Source organism: Bidens hawaiensis, unplaced genomic scaffold (genome assembly GCF_021521415.1).
Source record: "Bidens hawaiensis isolate Kalapana, Puna unplaced genomic scaffold, B.hawaiensis_p1.1 tig00020416_1, whole genome shotgun sequence".
Taxonomy (NCBI): Eukaryota; Viridiplantae; Streptophyta; class Magnoliopsida; order Asterales; family Asteraceae; genus Bidens; species Bidens hawaiensis.
This window is the reverse complement of record NW_027493108.1, coordinates 210,788-233,385: the sequence shown is the minus strand read 5'-3', so window position 1 is coordinate 233,385 and position 22,598 is coordinate 210,788. Positions and strand designations below refer to the sequence as shown.

Genomic DNA, 22,598 nt, shown 5'->3' with positions numbered 1-22,598 from the left:
TTATGTAATACTACAGATACAAACATAGATGTAATATATTTTTTCATATACGTTATATAATTATTTGATTTACTTGTAATTTTATAATTTGAATCATCCCGTGTGTGACACGGGCTCTAAAACTATTACTTTAATAATATAGGTAGATTTGTTTAACTCTAAACTCAATTATTTATAATTTATATTTATTTTTTAATAAAACTATTACAAGTCTTTTTAGAAACTTTTACGAATTAGAATTGTAAATAACTTATTATATTAGACAAAGCCACTTGTACATTCCACATCAAAACTAGTACATTCCCAAGTCACCAACAAACATAACATATACACATCCACCTGTAACTGCAACTCCAACCGCATTGCTTCACATTCCCGCAAAATTTAATTTCAAATCTCAACACCATGAAAACCATATTCCCTTTGCTTCAGACACCAACATCCCAACCTCCACACCACCAACCCTTCACTTTCACTATTACTCCAATACCACACCAACCCTTTATTCTATACCTTCCAAATCCCATATAAAAGACTACCCACATCAACATTTCGAATCAAACCCATCAATTTTATTAAAATGATGCAGCCCGAGATGCCGATTTGTAACACGTGTGGGGAGCAAATCGGGTTTGCTTTGGATGGGAATGGAGCGTTTGTGGGTTGCCATGAATGCAATTTCCAGATTTGTAAGGCGTGTTTGGAGTATGAGATCAATGAGGGTCATACTGCTTGTATTCAATGTGGCACACCTTATGATGGTATTATTATTTAGATACTGAATCGTGTAAACGAGCTGACTTCGAGCTCTTTTTTCTAAAGCTCGGCTCGTGAGTTGTTTTTCCAAGCTCGAGCCCGTTTATTAATTATTAATTAATTTATATATGGTTTAATTTATATAATATTGTAAACTAGCCGAGCCCGAGCTTGACAAGGCTTGAGATTGGATCGTTTTGACATATGAGAGATCAAGCTCGTTACAAATTCTTTTCTAAAGTTGAGTTCGAATCGTGAGTTGTTTTTCCAAGCTCAGCTCGTTTATTAATTGCTGTTAGTTTATATATGTTTTTAATTACTTTTACATATTTTGAAAAAGAAAAACCTTAAAGGAGCCTAAGCTCGAATGGGCAGTGATAAAAGTCCAAAAGATGAAAGACTTAAAATACGCAAGGCATGGGCTTGATAACTAAACAAGTTTTATTAGAAACTTGGCTCATTTCGAGCCATTTATCGATTCGAGATCAAGTAGCTCGCAAGCAGCTCGGCTCATTTGCACCTCTAATACTAAATCATCCCATATTTTTTTTTCTGATTTCTTGTAAAAGTAAAGTAAAATCTATAAAGAATCATTATTTACTGATATTCTATGATATTATGTGATTTCATAGTGAGCTTGATAAAGGGCGGTGTGGTAGAAAAGGAGCCTGCAACCCTAAATACTACTATGGCTGATCACCTTGGTAACAGTCAGGTATATATCTATATTTATGCTGCGATAAAAAGTTTTTTATTTTTTTTAAAAAGTTAAGTTTGTTCATAAAACATTTTTATAATTGAATATTTATTTCATTATTTTGCCCGTGTAATATGAATTATATAGTTTCTATAAGAAGATTTATGAATCATATTGCTTTTATTATTCGACATTTATACACAGGTCTTGAGTGTTTTAAATCATGTTTAACGAAACTTGAGTGTTTTATGTTTATGACTTGATCTTGCATCTTATCTGTTAAAGGATGCTGGACTCCATGCAAGAAATATAAGCACTGTATCAACTGTGGACAGTGGTGAGTACACCGAATCTTTATTTGTAATCAAATAAATTAATAAATACAGTATACCAATTAAGTTTTCGTGTTTTGTATCCGTTTATGAAGATATGATTGATGAAGGGGGGAACCCGATATGGAAGAACCGTGTTGAAAGTTGGAAAGATAAGAAGAATAAGAAGAAAAAAGGGGGCGGTAAGGTTGCTAAAGAAGTTCAAGTTCCCATAGATCAACATATTGAAGAAAAACAACAGTAAGTATATGACTAGTTTTGTTTATACGGGTGAAAAATATGTAAATGATTCAACTTTTATAACTGTTTTTGCAGGTCTGCAGATCCAAATGGAATGCAGCCACTTTCACAAATAATCCCAATTCCAAAGAGCCAAATCACACCCTATAGAATTGTGATTATTGTTCGGTTAATCATTTTGGGACTTTTTTTTCATTACCGGATCACGAATCCAGTTGAAAGCTCTTACGGTTTATGGTTAACTTCTGTTATTTGTGAAATTTGGTTTGCTATATCATGGGTGTTGGATCAGTTCCCTAAATGGTATCCTATTAACAGAATCACATTCACAGATGAGTTATCTGCAAGGTAATAATATATTAGCAGTATTACATTTAAATAACTATAATAAAATAATTTGCAGTTGATTACTTTTTTTAACACCATAGGTTTGAAAGAGAGGGTGAGCCTTCAGAACTTGCACCAGTTGACTTCTTTGTGAGTACAGTTGACCCGTTAAAAGAACCGCCTCTAATTACCGCGAACACTGTGCTTTCAATCCTGGCTGTTGATTATCCAGTTGAAAAAGTCTCGTGTTATGTCTCGGATGACGGTGCTGCAATGCTTACATTTGAATCGTTAGTTGAAACAGCCGAGTTCGCAAGAAAGTGGGTCCCGTTTTGTAAAAAGTTTGAGATCGAACCGCGTGCTCCTGAATTTTACTTCTCTCAGAAGATAGACTACTTGAAAGATAAAGTGCAGCCATCGTTCGTTAAAGAGCGTCGAGCAATGAAGGTAAGTTTCAAAAAAGTTATCGAACATCAAGATTTAATATTTTTTCGCATAAAATTACTAACGGTATTATTATTTTTATAATTTTAGAGAGATTATGAAGAGTACAAAGTGCGGGTCAATGCGCTAGTAGCAAAAGCTCAGAAAACACCCGAAGAAGGATGGACTATGCAAGATGGAACACCGTGGCCTGGAAACAACCCACGGGACCATCCTGGTATGATCCAGGTGTTCCTAGGACACAGTGGGGCCCACGACATTGAAGGAAACGAGCTTCCTCGGTTAGTTTATGTGTCTAGAGAAAAGAGGCCCGGATATCAGCACCATAAGAAAGCTGGTGCTGAAAATGCTTTAGTGAGAGTGTCTGCGGTCCTGACAAACGCGCCATATATTCTTAATCTGGATTGTGATCACTATGTGAATAATAGTAAGGCAGTTAGAGAGGGGATGTGTTTCATGATGGACCCACAAGTCGGTCGTGACGTGTGCTATATTCAGTTCCCGCAAAGGTTTGATGGCATTGACAGGAGTGACAGATATGCGAACCGGAACACTGTTTTCTTTGATGTAAGTTTCATATTTCACTACATGTTTCTTATTGTTCAAAATATAAAAACTGTGGGCTTTTGTTGGCTTTAGGTTAACATGAAAGGCTTAGATGGGATTCAAGGACCGGTTTATGTAGGAACGGGTTGTATGTTCTACAGACAAGCTCTGTATGGTTACGGGCCTCAATCGTTACCAACATTACCAAGCCCATCTTCGTCTTCTTGTTGTTGTGGGCCGAAGAAGCCCAAGAAAGATCTTGAAGAGTTTAAACGTGACGCCAGACGGGATGATCTAAATGCTGCTATTTTTAACCTTAAAGAGATTGAAAGTAAGTGTTTTACTAGACTGTTTTATAGTTAACGATTTGTAACCGTGTTTACATATTTTATATATTTTCAGGCTATGACGATTATGAACGTTCGTTACTCATATCTCAAATGAGCTTTGAGAAAACGTTTGGAATGTCGTCTGTGTTTATCGAGTCTACGTTAATAGAAAACGGAGGGTTAGCCGAGTCAGCAAACCCTGCAACTATGATCAATGAAGCAATTCATGTCATTAGTTGTGGGTATGAAGAGAAAACCGCATGGGGTAAAGAGGTAACATATAGTATGTTACAAACCAAACAGAAGAACTCAACACAAAAAACTAGTCTGATAAGTGAGGGAACCCATTTGGCTTATAAACCCCACATCAGTTGCCCATGCAACCGATGTGGGACAAGTCCCATACCTTGCAATGGTTTCAGTCCGTAACATAGTACTCTTATGATCTGATTCAACATGTTAAGTTATCAATCATTTCTTGATTGAAATTTGTTTGCAATGTTTAACAGATTGGGTGGATATATGGATCGGTTACTGAGGATATCTTAACGGGATTCAAGATGCATTGTAGGGGATGGAGATCGATATACTGCATGCCAGTAAGACCAGCATTCAAAGGTTCAGCTCCTATCAACTTATCAGATCGGTTGCACCAGGTTCTGAGGTGGGCCCTTGGATCGGTTGAGATCTTTTTGAGTCGGCATTGCCCGTTATGGTACGGTTGGGGTGGAGGCCGCCTTAAGTTGCTTCAAAGACTCGCGTATATTAACACCATTGTTTACCCGTTCACATCTCTCCCTCTTGTTGCATACTGCACACTGCCTGCTATTTGCCTTTTAACCGGAAAATTCATCATCCCCACGGTAATTGTTATTATTATTATTGTTGTTGTTGCTGCTGCTGCTGCTGTTGTTATTGTCATTGCAACTAACAAATGACAATTATTATTATTATTATTATTATTATTATTATTATTATTCTAAAAGTAATGATATGTTTTCGCTTTGATGCAGCTTTCCAACTTAGCTGCAGTTTGGTTTCTGGGGCTATTTTTGTCAATTATTACAACAAGTGTTCTTGAAATCCGATGGAGCGGTGTCAGTATCGAGGAGCTATGGAGGAACGAGCAGTTTTGGGTGATCGGTGGCGTGTCTGCTCATCTGTTTGCGGTTTTTCAAGGATTCCTAAAAATGTTAGCTGGCGTCGACACCAATTTCACAGTTACAGCCAAGGCAGCTGATGACCAGGAGTTCGGGGAGCTTTATATGATCAAATGGACGACGGTTTTGATCCCTCCAACAACCCTTTTGGTGTTGAACTTAGTGGGCGTTGTGGCAGGGTTTTCGGACGCGTTAAACAAAGGGTACGAGGCGTGGGGCCCGTTGTTTGGGAAGGTGTTTTTTGCATTTTGGGTGATTCTTCATTTGTACCCGTTTTTGAAAGGTTTGATGGGTCGACAGAACCGGACTCCCACTATCGTTGTATTGTGGTCAGTGTTGTTGGCGTCTGTTTTCTCGCTTGTGTGGGTGAAGATTGATCCGTTCGTTAGTAAAGGTGATTCGAGTCTTACGCAAGGATGCATTGCAATTGATTGTTGAGTGCAAACTATAATTTTTGAAATGTTTGTCTGTTAATGTATGTGTTTTTTGTAAGTTGATTATATAAATGGATTTCAACATAATTGGTGCTTAAAGTGATGGATCAAACTTTGTATTGATTGTATTAAGAGGTGCAATATTTCGTTACAACGTGAAAGCAGTTCACAACATCTCCATCAATTGACGGGTAGGGTAGGGTAGGATGGCGAAGTTCGTGATTCACGATAGGATGGCGAAGTTCGTGATTCAACAATTGTATTAAGAGGTGCAATATTTTGTAACGTCAAAGCATATATATTTTCGTTACAACGATGAAAGCATATATATTTTCGCGTAGGATATGTATTTCGCGTAGGATATGTACCCTACCCGTAGGATATTGCCCCATCGCGTAGGATATTTTGTAACGTGAAATTATTTGTTTATTAATTTTAAGATTTAAAAAGTATATATATTTCGGGATAGTTTATTTTACTGTCTTTTTCTTTAAAAATGTACACTTATAAATTGGTATGGTCTAACTCTGATTTATTTACACTCTTTTTATTCATATATGATACATCTACCTACATATCATTCACGAACCTTGGTCTTTTATATAAGGACTTTTATCTACCGACATATCGAAGGCGTGGCGGGCATTCCAATTACTTTCTCTCCAATGTCATTTGAGTAAAACTCGACATTTACACTTGTATTATAGCATTTTGATCTATTAACGGGTACTTTATTATAAGCTTATTACAACGTAAAGGGAAGTAAATTAATTTAAGAATAGAAATCATTCAATACTATTCTACTCTATTAAATAATTTTAGGTATAAAAAAAAAAAAAACTCAAATTGGTTCTCACTCTTGACTCTCGTGAACTTTATTATTATACTCTTTAAAAACAAAATTTTTAAAATTCATATTTTTTTTAGCAGGCCCTAACACAAAAGCCCATAGCAAGCCCACTAAAAGCTGGGCTTATATTTGGAATAATTTAGTAGAGGTGTAAAAAAACCGGTTTGGAACCGGTTAACTGGAAACCGAAAGGTTTAACCAATTTCTACTAAACCGGTTCCCAAACTGAACCAAACCGCCGGTTCGTATAGCAGTTTGGGTATTTTCAATCAAACCGGTTTAAAACCGACCCGAACCGGTCTAGATCATTTTGACTACTTCTATGCATAAACTGGTTTCTAAACCGAACCGGTTTGACCCAAACCGGCTTGGAATATGCAAAAACCAAACCGGTTTAGTTTGTAAAATAAAAACTGGTTTTAAAACTAAAGCGGTTTGGTTTTTGGGTAAAAGGGCCATGGTGTCAATCCACATTAAATTATGTCTAAAACCGGGTTTGCAAAAGTTAAATGTTCAAAACTGAATAATAATAATAATAATAATAATAATAATAATAATAATAATAATAATAATAATAAAAGTTGGTCTATTTAGATTAATTGGGCAGGAGCCGTGTTATGATAACATGATCTACTAATAATCCACTAACTTTGATCATGAGCTATTATGTAGATGTGCACAAAAAAAACCGGTTCCGTACCCGAACCGGTGAAACCGACCCGGAACCGGTTTCGGTTCGTACCCGGTGTACCCCATACCCGATTAGGGTATTATTATACCCGGAAAACCCTACCCGGACCCATATATTTTCCCAAAAATCGGTTCATACCCGGTTCCGGGTAGGAACCGCCGGGGCAATATTTCGTTACAAAATATTGTACCTCTTAATACAATTGATGGAGATGCTGTGAACCGCTTTCACGTTGTAACGAAATATTGCCCTATCGTGAAAGCGGTCCATACCCGCAGGTAGGGTAGAGTCGGGTCCGGTTCCGGATAGGAACCGCCGGGTCGGGTCCGGAACCTGTTCTTTTGTGCACCTCTAATTGTATATGTGTATTAATACCAGTTACTAACTGCTAAAGATCATATAATGAAGAAAGTGTTTATCAAGGAAAAATATAATCCAATGAGGTGTGAAATATATGCCAGTTGTAAACGAACCGAACGTTCAGCGAACAGCTCGTGAACCGTTCAGCGGAAATTACGTTTACGTTCGTTCGTTTATTAAATGAACGAATACGAACAAGAAATTTTGTTTGTTTAGTTGAATGACGAACATGAACTGAGGTTGCGTTCGTTCATTTGTTTTTAGTGAATGCTCGGTAACGTGTTCATTTATATTCGTTTGCATTCGTTTGTTTATGTTTATTAGTTAAAGATTTGTTTTATATTAATATTTTATTTGTAATTACCAACCTAACATTTAAGTTTTATAATTTTATTATTAATGTATGTCTGGTTTGTTTCATTAACTGTTAAGTCTTGCTTAAACTAACAACAAATCTAACTTGTGCTTCGTTGACATTGTCTGAATAAAACCAGTGATTGGGGATGATTGTGTTAATAATATTATTATCTGAAGTACTTAACTTCTTATTTAATTAAGGTGATTATTTTTAACTTATTTGATTAAGGTGATTATTTCTAATATTTTGGATTAAGAATGTTGCTTTGTTCTTAAATAGGTTATGTTCATTTGTTTTCGTAAACAAGTTCAATTAACGAACAAACACGAACAAAATTTTCCGTTCGGTTAGTGTTCACGAACGGTTTGTCAACAAGTTTAATGCTAAACGAACAAACATGAACAAGACTTATTTTATGCTTAGGATGATGTGGCGCCACATGGCCCAAACCGTCGCTCTATCCACTACACATGGTCTTATTTTACGCTTGACTTCCTCTCTAAACTAATCTTAACAATTCACGTCTAAAATCAATAGACTAAACTATATCTTATTTTTTCTATAAAAATCATTGTTTCTATTATAACCTAATAATATAATTATTAGTAATTTCGGAAAAAGTAAAGGTCAGATTTATAAAAATTCAGTTGGGCTGCAGGCCCAAAGCCAAATTTGTTTAAAGTCTGTTTTTACAGTTACCTCCATATAAATATTAATTAATTATTAGGGTATAATCAAGCAAGGAATCATGGAGGAAGATCGAATTAGTAGCTTACCAGATTGCTTACTTGTCGAAGTTCTTTCTTGTTTACGCGAAACAAAACACGCCGCTAGAACAGGCTCACTCTCGAAACGATGGAAACGTATTTGGCATTCAGTTCCTAGTCTCGCTTTCCGACATACTTATCGAACTCAGGGTCGCGTGAGCCCCGAATTCATGTATTTCGTCGACAAAACCCTAACTCAACGCCCACAATCCAAGCTCAACAAATTTATGTTGTCTGCCTACTACGCTAATCATAATGTATATCAGATCAATAGCTGGATTCGTTATGCTGTGAATTGCGACGTCGAAAACCTTTGCTTAGGGTTGTGGAATACGGAACACGAAGCTAACTTCCCCCTAGATAAGGAGTTATTTTCCAGGAATTCATGTGTCACGACTCTGAGTTTGTCAGGCTGCATGTTTCATCCGTCAACGACGATTAGTTTGAAAAACCTTAGGAGTTTAAATGTTATGTTTGTGGAGTTGGGTGACAATTTGATCGAAAACATATTATCAGGTAGTCCTGTATTGGAAACTTTGACGTTGGAATTTTGTTATGGTTACAGGTCGCTCAATATAACGTCAAAGAGTGTTAGTGTTAAGAACTTGGCATTATCGGGATGCCCAAATAGTCATTATCTCGATGACCGTACCCTTGAAATCAATGCTCCTAATATTTTGTCACTAACAATTGAAGGAGTTTTGGGGTTGGATAAGCTTTTGTTGCCGAATGTGTCTTCGCTAGTTGAAGTTAATTTAGATTTCGAGGTTGTCACCTTGAACTGGGGTTATGATGCTATCCACGAAGAAGAGATGCTTAAAGGAATTATCTTCCAACTTCGCCACGCCAAAGAGCTCAAAATTGGGAGTGAATGTTTTAAGGTCAAATTATTTTTTTAACAATATGTGGTGTGGTGTCTTTGTATGAATATAATGTTAAAATTTGTTATGTTTTTTGTTTGTAGGTTCTGAGTCGTTTGAAAGCTAAGGGTTTTATCTGTCCATCAAACTTGAAGGTCACCGGTGACGAGGTTAGTTGATTAATGGCACTTTGAATTCCTGTTTGATTACATTTTGTTGATGTATTCCAAATGCTTGTCTTAATTATTGTAACACAAATTGTTGGCTCTCGTATTCAATGATTAAGTTGTGTGATGTGTGACTGTTTATATTTTCTTCTTCGTTTTGTTTTAACTTTTGTTTCACTTCCATAATAACCTGGCTGCTATCAGTTCTCGATTCTTAACCGCCATATACTCATCATGTAATTGCCTCTGGATTATTGTAACAAGAAAAGTTTGGTTCGTTTAGGGTTTCTTAAGGGCCCGACGAATTGTAATGATTAGGGAGTAAATACACCTTTTGGTATGCACAAAACAAATAACCGAACACATTTTGTAACAATATGCTCTAGGGAGGCAAGTAAGCTACACATGTAATAGGACACATATGAGGTTTGAACATGCAACACGTAATTTGAACTCTTTGATATAAGACCTGTTTTGCTTCTCGTACAATATATACAATTAAACTGTATTTGATAAATATTCAATGATTAAGCGTGAAGCATTAATTTGAGTAATGCTTTCAATTACAAGAGCAAGCTGATGTTACTACCAGCGGTGGAGAGGAGGATGGTGAATCTGATGCTTCATACCTGAACTAATGTCAATCTTATGTTTAACCTTATAACTATAGATATGTATGGTTGACATGTTCTTGTATTTTGTAGCTAAACCATGAATGCATAATTTTCGGGTTTTTTTTTTCATAATTTGTTATTTTAAAAGTTGAACTGTGAGTTATTCAACTTGAAAATTAAAGGTTGATTTTGTTTTTGAAATGATAAGTTTCATAATCAAGTTCCTTCTGATTATATAATTCGAGTTGATTTTCATTTTTAAGTTTTAATTTTTAAATACGTATGGATTGCCCATTTCCCAAGTTGTGCCTTTTTTTTTCTATAAGTTTAGGAGCGAGTGTATAATTGCATAACATATGTTTATAACTACATAACCATAAACTGTACAAGTACACAAATAGTTATATGTATAATTATACGTATAAATATGCTTTTGAAAGAATTGAAAGGGTTCAAAAAGGAAAAAGTCATGATATGGGATGATCAACGGCCGACCCCGCATGCCATTTTCTCAATGGTCTTTGGGTCAGATGAATGGCTATTATGCCCTTTTAAAGTAGAGGTGTACAAAATAACCGGTGTGAAAATGGTCTATGCAAACCGAACCAAAACCAGTCTGACAGTAAAACTGGTTTCGCCCAAACCGACTCAAATCGTCGATTTTGGGACCGGTTCCTCTACTGATCTACCAAACCGGTTTTAAAATCGGACCGGTTTGGTTAAAACAGGTTATAAACCGAACCGAACCGAGCTGATCAGGTAAACTGAACCGAATCGAGCTGGACCAGGTCGTTTCTAAACCGAAACGGCTTGAGCCAAACCAGTTTTGACCAGGCATTAGCCAAACCGATTCGATTTAGAAAACCAACTTTGTTTGAGAAAAAAAAAACGGTTTTGTACACCTCTATTTTAAACCATTTTTCAAGATCTAAATCCTTAAGGTTGATCTGTCGTGTCACAATTGATAAAACCAAAACAGAAAAATAGAAAAAAACACACACACACACAATGAAAGAATATGTGAAGGAAAACTCAAGATTCGTTTCATCGATCGTCTAGTAAACAACCAAGCAATATATATCCTCTTGGTTATTCATCCATCACTCTAGTCCACAACACCACCAACATATGCACACGTAAATATTGACGAATTTAGGAATTTTAGATGATGGGTGCCAAAAAAGATCAACCTACAACAAGTCAAGTCAAATCAAAATGGGTCAGGTTTAAAGAATCACATTAAATAAACTAAGTATAAAAATGTAAGCAACAAATTCCATTAAACATAATAAACAAAATACATATTACAATTAACATCTACATGATTTTGTCTTTCAAAAACGGTCAATTAAAGCTTCATTTGCAACACTTGCAAGCGGTGTTTGAGACCGAACCGGCTCGGCCAGTCAGAACGGGAGTCAATCACCTATTGAATCGGTGTACTGGGATTTTTTTTAATTTAAACTTATTCAACCTTAACCGTCCTTTTTGAAAAAAAGTTGTTCGGAAGGTCCGATTGTTCGAATCGGTGAACCAGCAGCCTGTTCGGTTCGTTGTCCAATCCAGTTATGAAAACATTGCTTGCAAGTGCTTCTTGATTTCATAGCACTTGCAATTGCCTCATTCATGATTTCATGTGTTAAAAACCTAGAATTCAGATCGACATTCTCCAAATGACAACAAAATTCCCTTGCCTTTTGAATTTCTAGAAAAACGTAAACACCTAAATTAAAACAAAACTAATAAAAATCCAAAACAAATAAACAATTGAACACGGCTCTAAACTGGGAAATATGGAGAAGATTCGACTTACAATTTGTTGGTTGGTGAAAAATTAGATAACATTTTATTTTTGTAAACTGTTCTTCTCTTTTGTCCTGGTGTACAATGCGAGCTACTCGCTTGCGGTTTGGTGAAATAATATAATGGTGTTTTTGTTGGCCGTTCAAAAAAAAAAAAAAAAAAAAAAACAATTGAACGTTTTTGTTTTTCCAAAATAAAAACAAGAAACCAAAATTGCAAAAAGATCTGAACGGCAACAAATCTGAGATGAGAAACGGCGGGCACCTGTTCGTCTCCCACCACCATATTTGCGGTTTCTAAATTTCTAATTGATGAGATGGTTAGAAAATTAAGCAATATTTACTTAATTGTTATTTTTCAAAAATAAAATTAAACTTATGCTTGGAAGGTTGGCTCAAAAAGGTTGGGTTTGGAGCACTAGAAAAGTATCAATGGGGCACTTGAGTCTTTGAGGCTAATATATTATAACTTTTTCTTTTAAAAAATATATAGATTGACCATCCTCTATGCCCCCCCCCAAGGCCCCGAACACTGAATCCGCACCGCTGCCAGACACAACCGCCACCGTCTCGGGTATATGTTTTTTTTTTTAAATGCATACCCTTCGGATAGGATCGGATTCGGGTACATGGTTTTAAAAAACCCGATTTCAGGTATCTTGCTTACTTTGAATCACGTATTTGTGACTTAGCTAGGGATTAGTTAGTCGTTCTAATTAGAGGAGAAAAATCGGCTTAAAACTCAAAATCGGTTTGGGTTGAAACCGGTTCGGTTAGATCAACAAAAGTCAAAACCAGTTTATTATCGGTTTTCGGTTCGGGTTGAAACCGGTTTCTTGACTAGGTTACGATCGGTTTCGGTTTGGGTTTTGATCGGTGTTTGCCTGATACCGGTTTTGGTGGAGAAAATTACAAACCGGTTCCGAAGCTACGGTTTCAATCGGTTCCAAACCGGTTTCTGCGATACCAGTTTCGGTTTCGATCTGATTTTTAAGTCAGTTCGGTTAACCAGTTTATTTGCCTACCTCTAGTTAATATCATATTGTATCATAAATATACAACTCAATCAACTAAAACATTTTTTTATACATCATGCATACATATACCAATGCAATATCTTTCTGCGTACAAATGTAGTGTTGGGCTCAAAATCATAAAATCGTATATTCATGCATACCAATTAGTATCAAGCCACAAACCCTAAAATCGTATTCATAACCACGCTTGCCTTTTAAGACTGTTTTGTTGTCAATTTGAAACGGTAGAAGATAAAGATGAAGATCGAATTAGTAAGTTACCAGATTGCTTACTTGTTGGAATCCTTTCTCGTTTACCAGACACAAAATACGCCATTAGAATAGGTACTCTTTCTAAACGATGGAAACGTGTTTGGACTTGGGTTCATAGTCTCGTTAGAATGGCTTGACGCTACATGGCGCAAAGCCCTTAGGATGGCTTGACGCTACATGGCGCAAAGCGCCCTCATAGTCGCTTTATCCACTACAGATAATATTATTTTACGCTTGATTTCCTCTCTAAACTTATCTTAACAATTCATATCTAAAATCAATAGACTAGATTATTTCTTATTTTTTCTACAAAAATCTTACTTTCTATTATAACCGAATAATATAATTATTAGTAACTTCGGAAAAAGTGAAGGTCAGATTTGTAAAAATTCAGTTGGGCTGCAGGCCCAAAGCCAATTTGTTCAAAGTCTGTTTTTACAGTTGCCGCCATATAAATATTAGTTAATTATTAGGGCATAATCAAGCAAGGAATCATGGAGGAAGATCGAATCAGTAGTTTACCAGATTGCTTACTAGTTGAAGTTCTTTCTCGTTTACTCGAAACAAAACACGTCGTTAGAACAGGCGTACTCTCTAAACGATGGAAACATATTTGGCATTCGGTTCCTAATCTCGCTTTCCTACATACTTATGGAGCTCAGCGTTGCGTGAGCCTCGATTTCATTTGTTTCGTTGACCAAATCCTAACTCAACGCCCCCAATTCAAGCTCCACAAATTTATGTTGTTTACATACTACGCTAATCATAATGTATATCAGATCAATTGTAATGACCAAAAATTTTAAACTCATAATAACAAATAAAAAAATTGTCACTAATTTATATATATATATATATAAAGGTAAAGTGATAACATTTGAAAAAAAAAAACACGTAAACAAAAGTGAACAAATTTAACTTTTAAGTTTCTAATACAATAATGAATGAAGAAAGAAATTATTAGCAATCTTTTAAAAATAGGAATCATATTAATCATGGCAACGTGGGATTTCTTATGAGTCATGTAAAACGTGGAATGCCACCGTTCTTCATTATCCAAAATTTCTTACCTTGGTTGCCAAGTAAAACAATATAAATAAAATAAAATAAAATCATACTATAAATGGACATACTACAAGCCCTTCAACTCACAAATTTCAACAATATAGCTCCTGACAAACTTTTAGTGGGGTTCATTCAACACACACAAAAAAATAAAGGTAATAAAAGTTTATACTCATCTTTAATATATGTTTGTTTAAAAGCATCATACATTATTATTTTGAAACAAGTTCTAATGCACAGACGGAAAACTTGATAAACTTAAATAATAATATTAGAGATAATAATGATAGTAAAAATAATTAACACGTTTACTCTAGAAAAATTCATGGCATCTAAACCCAATTTAATTAGCTTAATTAATGACTAGTTTAATTCACATATGTTATGATTATATCCACGAAGTTTTATCTCAAAATTTTGACAATTTAATATAAAACCATAAATGATAGACAGAATTACAAATTTTGTCCTTTAAAATAAGTCGAATTATGGTTCGTGTCCTTTGTTAAGTTTCCTTGCAGGCGGTGTACTTTAAACTTTTTTTTCCTACAAGTTTTGTCCTTTACGCTAACTGGGTTAGAAAAATTCAGTTAAATGCCCTCACGTGAGACGCATGTGAGGGCATTTTTGTCTTTTCGTCTACCCTGCAACTTCATCATCATCTTCTTCTTCTTCTTCATTTTTTGCATATCTCAATCAAAACCCTAAAATCATCTTTAATATGTCAAAATCAAATTACAGTCTCCAACCTCCCGTCACCGTCTTCCCCACTCAACTGCCGCCATCGTCTCCCAGCTCCAACGACGCCACCGTTGGGACTGGGTGCCGGAGGTGGTTTCTTGGCCGGAATTTGGTCGGCCGGAGCTGGAGATTTGGTGTAAACTATGTTTGGCTCATCGGATCTGTGATTGTAAGCAACACCCACATTAGGTCTTGAATGACTCTTGCTTTTGCTGATGCAAACGCCCATTTTTGGATCGAAATTGAGATACCCAGATGGGGTTTTGGTGGAATTGAGTACAAGAAAATGATAACCCAGCTTAAAGGTGAGATTTCGTCAGGGAGATTGAAGACGACTATTCAAATTCAAAGTCATCATCGATTTACTTACAGACTGGTAAATAAATCTATCTATCTCCGATCAGTTTGTGAAGAATGGAAGCCATCAGGAAACAGGCAACGAAGCTTCGAGAGCAAGTCGCCAGACAACAACAGGTAGGTAGTATTACTTCATTTTCACCTCTGATTGATGTTAATATTGTTGGCAACTGTTAATTAATTTAGCTAAGATCTGATATCAGAAACTACAAAGTGATGACGATGATTTGTTATATATATATATATATATGCAATTAGGCTAACGCTGCCAGAGCTGGATTGGATCAACTCCTTAACCTAACCTAGAACATTTATCTTTATCTTACTGCTGGATTCAATTAAACAGCATCAATCAAAATCTCTTACTTATAATTTACTTCTTTAAACCTAACCTTGTAGTTTGACTCACTGCCTCAAGCTACTCGTGGTGATGTTACTTACATAGTTTATAGGAGCTGCAAAAAATGAAGAAGAAGAAGAAGATGATGATGAAGTTGCAGGGTAGACGAAAAGACAAAAATGCCCTCACATGCGTCTCACGTGAGGGCATTTAACTGACTTTTTCTAACCCAGTTAGCGTAAAGGACAAAACTTGTAGGAAAAAAAAGTTTAAAGTACACCGCCTGCAAGGAAACTTAACAAAGGACACGAACCGTAATTCGACTTATTTTAAAGGACAAAATTTGTAATTCTGTCTAAATGATAAGTTTAATTGGTTTAAGAATTTAATAGTATTTTATATTTTGAAATAGTATTTAAAAGATAAGTTATAACACAAAACAAATTGTTTCAACGTTAAGCTGTTGAGGAGTAAGAACGGCGGGCAGGGAACGCTTTAGGGTTGATACTTGGTATGATGTTCCGACGAAAAACAGCAGGAGATCAAGACAACAGGACGTGGTGATCACAAAGGTTTTTGTTTCAAATCTGCCGGAGAGATGTTCATCGGCAGAGCTGGTTGCGGTGCTGAAGGTTTTTGGGGACATTCACGGATCGTATATTGCTAGGAAATATGATAAACTCGGGAAGAGGTTTGGTTTTGTATCCTTTCGTAACGTGAGGGATCCGGTGGGACTCGAGAAGGATCTCAAAGACGTTTGGATCGGCAGCTATAAGTTATTTATAGTATTAGCAAGGTTTGTGGATGGCGAGAAGATGCCTAGGAAGGATACCAAGGTTTGGCAGCCGGTTATCGAGAACGCGGCACAGAAAGATGTTTCTATGGAAAAAGTTACAGAGGTGGTTACGGATAAGCCGGGTCCGAGTGTTGTTGGCCTTAGGTCTTTCCGGGACACTCTCATTGATAAAGATCCAGAGCAGGGGACGATGGAGGTGACGGTGGAGTCTGAAATTGCTGTACGGTCGAACTGGAGCGACCTTGGATTGGTTGGCAGGGTAAAAGATTTTAATTCATTGACAAATCTAAGGAACTGGCTGTCACGGGCTGCTAAGAGTAAGATTTGCATTAAGTATGTGGGTGGTTTTTTGGTTATCCTCGTGTTTGAAGATAAAGAAAAGAAAGAGTTGTTTTTAGAAAGAAAAGAAGTGTGGGATTCGGTTTTTGAGAGGATGGAAGAGTGGGATGGACAGGTTCTTGATTTTGAACGTATTGCATGGATTAAAGTCTATGGGGTCCCATTGTGTTTGGCGGTTGAACAGGTGATTAATGACATTGGATCCAAATTCGGTGTTGTGGTCCAACCTGCGAACATATCTGAAGAAGATGATGATGTCTCGTATGTGTTGATTGGGGTTCTAAGTAACTCGGTGAGCAGGATTCAACAACGGATCAATTTGAATTGGAAGGCTAATGTTTTTCCCATTCTGGTGGAAGAGGAGTCCGGTGATTGGATTCCTGATTGCATAGCTAATGTGGAAGATGAAGATTATGCGGCGGAGGACGTAGAAGACGAAGTGAGCATGGGCTCGGATGAGGTCAACGCCGGGGTCATGGGTGGGAACGGACAAGGGGCTAATTTGGAAGGTGCAAATTTTGTGGAACAAGATCAACCTTCCAATCTTGATGCCATTGAAGAAGGAAACGGTCCGAGAATTCAGGAAACTTTTAATCATCATTTATTTGATGGGAGTAATTGTAGGGATAGTTTGAAAAAGAAAGGGAAGGGGTTCCGTAAAAAATCCAGGCAACATAAATCAATTTCACCAGTGGGCCAGGAGAGGCCCAAGAAGAGGCTTAGAGAGGGAGATGATATGTTCGATTTGGACCGATATATTTTTGCTGTGAAGGGGAGCCCAATGCCCAGAACTTCGGTCTCGAATACTGAAGCTTCTCAGGATAATTTTCAGACTCCAGATTTGAACAAAGTTGTGAACCCGATGGGTTTCAAGTCTATTGACGGCATCGAAGAGAACTCCCACTCAATACTAGATCCTCAGTTGAACGAAGTCATGGAAACAGTTCAGCTGGGAAAGGTGCTCGGTGCTTCTAATATAGAGAAATTCGAGGGTCCTGTGGCCAAGGCGATAATGGAAGAAGGTTCTCAATCTGTTTGTCAATGAATGTTTTATCGTTGAACATTCGAGGGATGGGATCCGAGGGTAAGAGTGTCTGGGTTCGTAATCTTCGAAGTGCTAATGAGGTGGGGTTTGTGATGTTACAGGAATCTCAATTTGTGTCTATTGCGGGGCTGGATATGGGTAAATTTTGGGGGAATTCAGAATTTCAATATGAATGGGTTGATGCGACGGGACGGTCGGGTGGATTGGTTTCATTATGGGATCCGAAACTGCTGGTGAACACAGTGGTGGTCAAGCACAGGAACTTTCTAGCCGTTTCAGGTGTGATTAAAGAAAGTGGAAAGGAAGTTACGTTCATCAATGTTTATGCCCCTCATAAGTTGGTAGACAAACGGTTGGTATGGAACGATTTAAAGAGCATTATGGAGGCGGATGATAAGTACTGGATCGTGGGTGGTGACTTCAACTGTGTTAGACACCGAGACGAGAGGAGGAACTCAAAGTTCAATGCGGTTGCTTCTTCAGAATTTAATGAATTTATTGAAGAATCGGGTTTATGTGGATTTGTTTTGAGAGATCGTTAGTTTACTTTTCTTGCAGGAGATAAGTTAAGCCGAATCGACCGGATTTTTGTTTCGTGGAACTTTTTTAATGATTGGCCCAATGCGGAGTATCGGGCATTGGCTAGGGAGAAATCGGATCACTGCCCGTTAGTTTTAAAGGTTGTGTCTCGGAACTTCGGTGCGAAACCTTTTCGTTTTTACAATTCTTGGCTGCACAGGAACGGTATCGAAGAGGTTGTTAGCCGGTCCTTGTTGAGGTTCAATGGAATGGTGGGAAAGCCAGATGAGGTGTTTATGTCTAAGTTAAAGAAGATAAGGAGCGGAATTCAATTGTGGATAAAAGATGTTTTGACTAATGAAGTGGAGGAGGAATTTTGTTTAAAAAAAGAGGTGAACGATCTGGAGGTTATATTGGAGAGTAGGGAGTTGTCTGCAGAGGAATCTTGGATTTTTGAGGAGGGTAAAAAGAGATTGAAGGAAATTGAGGATTTCAAGAATAAAGATCTCAGACAGAAGGCTCGGATCAAGTGGGCGAAAGATGGAGACGAAACACCAGTTTTTTCCACGGTTCGATTAATATTAGGAAAGCTCGTAATTCGATTCCTGGCCTCATGATCAAGGGGAGATGGGAGACGAAACCGAGTGCAATAAAAAAAGAGGTATTCGGTTTTTTTAGAAAAAAGTTTACTGAAGATATGGGTGAGCGACCGTACCTCGCATGTTACGGGTTAAAGCAAGTCAAGGCGGCTGATGCAGAGGAGATGGTGATTCCTTTTTCTGAAAAGGAAATAAAGGATGCGGTGTTCGGTTGCGGGAGTGATAAAGCACCGGGTCCAGATGGATTCAATTTTCGGTTTGTGAAAAAGTTTTGGTCTTACTTTTCACAAGATTTTTGTAGTATTTTTCAACATTTCTTTAACAATGGGGTGATTAGTCGTATGGCGGGGTCGTCTTTCATAACTCTGATCCCTAAAGTGAGCGACCCGGTGGAATTGGGAGAATATCGGCCTATTAACTTAATTGGGATAGTTAGCAAAGTTATATCTAAAGTCTTAGCCAACAGATTAAAGAAGGTAATGGGTTCTCTGATTAATGAAACTCAATCGGCTTTTATTGCAGGAAGATATATTTTAGATGGGCCATTAGTCGTCAGTGAAGTTTTGTCTTGGGCTAGAAGAAGTGGTAAAGAGTTCTTTATGTTTAAAATTGATTTCGAAAAAGCCTACGACAATGTGAATTGGGGATTTCTATTGATGGTGATGCGGCAAATGAGGTTTCCAGAACCTTGGTGTATGTGGATTTATGGGGTGCTGTCATCGGCTAGGTCTTCTATTCTTGTTAACGGGTCTCCTACTTTTGAGTTCGCTTGTGGGAAAGGTATGCGCCAAGGAGATCCTATTTCCCCTTTTTTGTTTATTATAGCTATGGAGGCACTCTCAGGTCTTATTAAAAAGGCGTGTGATGTTGGTCTATTCAAGGGCGTTGATCTTCCTAATGAAGGTCCTAGTATTTCTCATTTGCTGTATGCGGATGACGCCATGGTTATGGGTGAATGGTCGGATTCGAATTTCCGGACGCTTAAAAGAATTTTGCGGATTTTCCATTTGTGTTCGGGCCTAAAAATTAATATTAACAAGTCGACCCTTTTTGGTGTTGGGAAAAATGGGGAGGAGGTTAGGGTGAAGGCGGGAGAGTTGGGATGTCGTACGGGAGTAACCCCGTTCAAGTATCTTGGGACTCAAGTTGGTGCTAATATGTACAGAATTAATAATTGGGAGCCGGTGGTGCAAGTGTTCAAGAACAGGCTTTCGAAGTGGAAATCTAGAGTCCTCTCAATTGGTGGAAGGGTTGTTTTGATAAAAGCCGTTTTGGAGAGTCTCCCGTCATATTATTTTTCATTGTTTAAAGCCCCGGTTGCGGTTATCCAAAAGCTTGAGGTGATGATTAAAAAGTTTCTGTGGGGAGGAAACTTGGAAGCTAATAAAGTCCACTGGGTTGGATGGGATGTAGTTACTCGCTCAAAAAAGGACGGTGGGTTAGGCTTGAGTAAGTTGGATGATTGCAACAATGCGTTATTACTCAAAAGGATATGGAGATACCGAATGGAGGGAGATGCTATATGGAGGAAAGTAGTTGATGCTGTTCATGGGTCTAAACGACGGTGGCAATCTGTTCCGTGTAATAGGAATGTTTCGGGTACTTGGTCAAAGATTGTTAACAGTGGTTCTCGGCTTATAGTGAATGGCTCTAGCTTTAGTAGTTTGATGCAAGGTAAGGTCGGGAACGGATTGAGTATTAAATTCTGGATTGATCCTTGGATAAATACCCTTCCTTTGAAGACTTTATTCCCTGCACTCTTCCGTCTCGAAAAGAATAAATGGTGTATGGTCGCGGATAGAGTCGGCAATAATGACTTTGTTGGTGCTATAACTTGGGAATGGAAGAAGTATCCGGCCACTGTCCAGGAAATAGCTGAGGTTGTTGAGTGTTCTCCGATGGTTTCAGGGACTACACTCGACTCGAGCCGGGATTCGTGGGAATGGAATAAGGGTCGACTGCAGCAACTAACGGTACAGGAAACTAAGTCGTGGATTAAAAGTTTCAATTCAGATGCTGTTGGGCATACGTTTCGATGGAGTAGTTGGCTACCGGCTAAGTGCAACATTTTTATGTGGCGAACTTTATTAGATCGGATTCCTACAAAGGTTGCCCTTAGAAGACGGAATATCTTGGTAGGAGACTGCAAGTGTGCCCTATGTGGAGAAGCTGAAGAGACGGCTGAACATGTGTTCACGGTGTGTCGAATTGCTGACGGAGTTTGGAATGGAATCGCTCGGTGGTGTCACATTCCTCCGATCTTCTTATTCTCAATTAATGATATACAGACTATTGTTGATCAGTCGCGGAGGTCGAACCGGAAAAAGGAGCTTCTTCATGGCATCTTGGTGCTAACATGTTGGCGCATTTGGAAGGCGAGAAACGAGAAGGTGTTTACGAAGAATAATACAAAGATTACTGAGATTATTTCGGACGTAAAGTCGTTGGGTTTCCTTTGGTATAGAAGTAGGGGTAAAAGTGATGTAGATTGGAAGGGTTGGCATTCTTTCAATTTTTTGATGTAATTTAGCCGTTTTCCTTGTTTTGGCTTGGAACTATCTCCGTCTTGGAGTTAGTTCGTTTTTTGGGTGTTTAATGAAATTTGCCTTTCAAAAAAAAAATTTAAAAGATAAGTTTTTATTTTGATGTTTGGGTTAAATATAGTGATTTCTTATAATTCATTAAATGCATCAATTTAAACAAATACATCACATATAAATTATACTGAATTATGTTTTAGTTAGTTTCAAATAGATAAAGTTGATGTTAAAACTAATAGATAAAAGCTTTGAGAAAATAATAATAATAATATCTGGAAAACATGTATTAGAATAGGATTTATATAACTTTAATAATAATAATAATAATAAAGTTGATGTTAGTTTCACATATAAATGAATTATCGATACATGCACACTTTAAAACAAACAAATAATGAAACCAGGCATGGTTCTAAATCAATTATACTTGTATATAGAGAATTACAAATGTTCATGAAAAATTTGGGTTTGTTTTAAGACTTAAAGGTACGAATCCTTACCCCCACTTTTCATTGCGTTCCTATTCAATTGTTATAAACCCATTAGTTTCATATACATTGGAAATTTCTTGCATCTTTATAATATCGATTCAGTTGACTCTCCGTTTAATTTCTATTCAGACTACGATATAGTTTGACGTCATGCGATAGAATTATGTTAGTTGTACTCATTATCGCATGTTCCAATATATGTTATGATTATTGTATGAATAAGTAATTTGTACTCTGGCACCCTGAGTTCCGCTTCTCGTGGAGTGTCCCACGAGCATGTTGTTGTGGCATCGACAGCATGTGCACCACCCGTGACAGTGAGATCAGTTCACGACGTCTCTTAAGTATAAGTGGTACATATGACTATTAGGAGGCGTATGGATCGGTCATAGGATTAATATTAAGGAGATGGATAGCGGGTATGCCAACTCGCCATCTCGTGTGATAAATATGCAGGAGTAGCTACCTGTATATTATTACGTTTTATGTTTCACTCATGGGTACATCCGTTTGATACGATTGAATTTATTTAATAAGATTACTTTGCATCGTATCATTTATTATAAGTTCCATCTAAATGACGTCCCATTAAATCCTTTATTGTTTGAGCTTATTATTTCGTACTGAGCATTCGGCTCATTCCGTTGTTATTTATTTTTATACAGGTACACGGGTTACTTTGAGCGGGGTTAAGAAAGAAGAATAAAGCATCAGGATCCTAATAAAATATCTTTTAAATATGT

The 22,598-nt window shown here is 37.3% G+C and overlaps 2 protein-coding genes across 2 annotated transcripts; both read left to right on the top strand.

Moving 5' to 3' along the window:
- The first annotated feature begins 580 nt into the window (after positions 1-580).
- LOC143560597 (cellulose synthase A catalytic subunit 8 [UDP-forming]-like) lies at positions 581-5,346 on the top strand. Its single transcript, XM_077048876.1, has 11 exons — positions 581-761; positions 1,389-1,471; positions 1,739-1,790; positions 1,881-2,025; positions 2,101-2,373; positions 2,454-2,799; positions 2,887-3,363; positions 3,436-3,673; positions 3,745-3,944; positions 4,181-4,534; positions 4,685-5,346. Exons 1-11 carry the CDS (start codon positions 581-583, stop codon positions 5,267-5,269), a joined length of 2,934 nt encoding a protein of 977 aa, XP_076904991.1. The 3' UTR covers positions 5,270-5,346.
- A 2,926-nt stretch (positions 5,347-8,272) lies between these two features.
- On the top strand, positions 8,273-9,330 carry LOC143560608 (F-box/LRR-repeat protein 25-like). Its single transcript, XM_077048881.1, has 2 exons — positions 8,273-9,172; positions 9,256-9,330. The coding sequence occupies exons 1-2, from the start codon at positions 8,273-8,275 to the stop codon at positions 9,328-9,330; spliced, it is 975 nt and encodes a 324-aa protein (XP_076904996.1).
- The last annotated feature ends 13,268 nt before the right edge of the window (positions 9,331-22,598 follow it).

Bases quoted from the DNA above. Each gene is read 5' to 3' on its own strand.
- LOC143560597 (XM_077048876.1), top strand. From the start codon at position 581: ATGATGCAGCCCGAGATGCCGATTTGTAACACGTGTGGGGAGCAAATC. The intron at 762-1,388 runs GTATTATTATTT...GTGATTTCATAG, and splicing joins ATGTGGCACACCTTATGATG to TGAGCTTGATAAAGGGCGGT. The intron at 2,026-2,100 runs GTAAGTATATGA...CTGTTTTTGCAG, and splicing joins CATATTGAAGAAAAACAACA to GTCTGCAGATCCAAATGGAA.
- LOC143560608 (XM_077048881.1), top strand. From the start codon at position 8,273: ATGGAGGAAGATCGAATTAGTAGCTTACCAGATTGCTTACTTGTCGAA. The intron at 9,173-9,255 runs GTCAAATTATTT...TTTTGTTTGTAG, and splicing joins TTGGGAGTGAATGTTTTAAG to GTTCTGAGTCGTTTGAAAGC.